This window comes from Myotis davidii, unplaced genomic scaffold (genome assembly GCF_000327345.1).
Source record: "Myotis davidii unplaced genomic scaffold, ASM32734v1 scaffold441, whole genome shotgun sequence".
Taxonomy (NCBI): Eukaryota; Metazoa; Chordata; class Mammalia; order Chiroptera; family Vespertilionidae; genus Myotis; species Myotis davidii.
In genome coordinates, this window is record NW_006291818.1 from 485,628 (window position 1) to 488,476 (window position 2,849).

Below are 2,849 nucleotides of genomic sequence, written 5' to 3' on the forward strand. Positions count from 1 at the left end.
TCAGGCGATCGGAGGGGGATGGGGGTCTACACCTCTGGCCGAGGCATCAGGCCTGGGCCGAGGGCAGAGCCAGCAATTGGAGGGGTCTGTGGGTCCCCTGCCCAGGCCTGATGCCTGGGCCAGAGGCATCAGGCCTGGGCTGGGGGCAGAACCAGTGATGGGGGGAAATGAGGGTCCCCTGCCCAGGCAGGGTGATGGGGGTCAACGCCTGAGGGCTCCCAGTATGTGAGAGGGGGCAGGCTGGGCTGAGGGACACTCCCCCCCTCCCCCACACCAAGTGCACGAATTTTGTGCACCGGGCCCCTAGTATGTATTATAACAGTCTGTGTTAAGCCAGTGTGAAAGTTCATAGTTTTAAAGTTGTGACTATTTTGTACATGCTATGTTAAAATCTGAATATTTTGAATTACAAAATAGACTTATAATTTATTAAGAATGGAAACAGTAACTTTCCTATAAATTATTTCAAACGTTGAAGGTTATTACTTTGTGTAGCTAATTGACTTGTTTAATATGATTTAAATTAGAAGTAAAATTTTTAGGCCCTTTTTAGACTGAATAAAGTTTGCCTGCTTCTAGAAATATGTACATCCTCCACTTTTCATATAAAAAAGACCATTAACCTTAGATAAATTTATATATACATATATATATATTGTTTATTTATACATACATACATACATACACATACATATATATACTGAGTGGCCAGATTATTATGACCACCTGACGTCTGTAGGTAAATTAGCTATAATTTCATGCTGAAGTTGCTAGAGGGCCAGACCATTATAAATAGGGAAGCGGTTGTTTACCATGACAGTAGAAGTGATTTTTTTCTGAAGATATGGGTAAACAATGTGATTTAACAGCCTTTGAACGTGGGATATATTTGAACGTGAATGGCCAGATTATTATGACCACCTGACGTTTGTAGGCAAATTAACCATAAATTGCATCGTATGGGATATGTAATCCAAAGGCCTGTTAGAACACCTTTGCTGTCTGCAGTTACCAAGATAAAACATCACCAATTCACATAGGAACACAAGGATTGAACAGTTGAGCATTGGAAAAACATCATACCTAAGTATCGTTACTGATCAAGTTCATCCTATCATGTTAATGGCGTATCCCAATGGAGATGGCTTCTTCCAACAAGACAATGTGCCATGCCATGGTGCTCGTATTGTGCAGGAGTGGTTTCAAGAACATGAGGGAGACTTTACCTTGCTTAGGTGGCCCCCACAATCACCAGATCTCAATCCAATTGAGCATTTGTGGGACAAAGTTAGAAGAGCCATCAGGCAGCTGGTTCCACAACAATCAAATCTCACAGAAATGGACAGATTCCTCGCATCACCTTTCAACATCTCGTGGAGTCAATGCCGAGAAGAATCGCCGCAGTATTGAAGGCAAAAGGTAGCCCAACGAAGTACTGATGGGGTGGTCATAATAATCTGGCCACTCACGTTCAAATATATCCCACGTTCAAAGGCTGTTAAATCGCGTTGTTTACCCATATCTTCAGAAAAAAAATCACTTCTACTGTCGTGGTAAACAACCGCTTCCCTATTTATAATGGTCTGGCCCACTAGCCACTTAAGCGCGAAATTATAGCTAATTTGCCTACAAACGTCAGGTGGTCATAATAATCTGGCCACTCAGTGTATATAACAGACACTATGATATATATGCATAATAGAATGAAAATTAAGATATATTAAAATAATTTTACAACAGTAGACTGGGTCTCAAATTGCAAATGAAGTAGAGTAATAAAAGGGAGCCTCAAAAAAGGTAAAACTTTAGTCTTAACTTTGACGAGTAGAAAAAAATGGAAAGAGTATAAAAATCTGTGCAGTAGTAGAATTTAAAGTAATATACCTTCAAGTCAGTGGAGCGTATAAAAGCAAACATAGCATAGTCTATATGAGTAGTAGACCAAAAAAGGGGAAATATTTAAACCAGAAAATAATTAACACCATAGAAAAATACAGTATAACCTATATCCAGGATGACCCCAGTTTTGTGTTTATCCATGTTTGTGACATAGCTATATGGAAAAAAGACTGATATGAAAATAGGATTGAGTGATTTCCTTTAGGAAGTGAAGTTATGGGTAATTTTTGTTTTCTCCTTTATACTTTTTTTATACTTAACAAATTAATATGTATGTGCTTATATATGATATCTATACAACTTCCAGCCAACAAATGTTCTTTAAAAATTAAAGTGTAATATATTCTATTCTGTATTTTATATAATACAAGAGGCCTGGTGCATGGATTTGTGCATCGGTAGGGTCCCTCAGCCTGGCCTGTGGGGATCGGGCCGAAACCAACTCTCCGACGTTTCCCAAGGGGTCCCAGATTGCAAGAGGGTGGTTCTTGGGTGACATACCCTGAAATTGGGCTTCCTCCTCTCTGGTTTTGGGGTGTGTCACCCGAGAACTGCAGCTGCCACGTCACCGCAGCTTGGCAGCTCCTGTGTTGAGTGTCTACCCCCTGGTGGTTAGTGCACGTCATAACTACCGGTTGGAGCATCTGCCCCCATCCCCTGGTGGTCATTGCATATCATAGCTACCGTTGGATGGTAGAACGGTTGGATGGTCACTTAGGCTTTTATATGTATAGATAAATATTCTAAAATTGAAACTCTATTTATTTCTAGGATAATTGGTGGGCAGTATTGCTTATGGGAATTGCCCTGATCATGTTAATGGCTGGATTTATTAAGATATGCAGTGTTCATACTCCAAGTAGTAATCCAAAGTTGCCTCCTCCTAAACCTCTTCCAGGTAAGACAATTTGAGCAAGGTATGTATTTTTATAACACAGAACCATTCAGCA

General features: G+C 40.4%; 1 protein-coding gene across 6 annotated transcripts in view; it reads left to right on the top strand.

The window, feature by feature from the left end:
* ADAM10 (ADAM metallopeptidase domain 10) overlaps nucleotides 1-2,849 on the top strand; it is a 164,176-nt gene that overhangs the window by 157,095 nt on the left and 4,232 nt on the right. For all 6 annotated transcript variants that reach the window (XR_001514089.1, XM_006765226.2, XM_015564962.1 and 3 more), the window contains one exon: nucleotides 2,671-2,797. Coding sequence is in view for 5 of the 6 variants with exons in the window: in XM_006765226.2 (XP_006765289.1) it covers nucleotides 2,671-2,797 (127 nt within the window). In the remaining variant the exon portion in view is untranslated. The remainder of the gene's footprint in view (nucleotides 1-2,670; nucleotides 2,798-2,849) is intronic.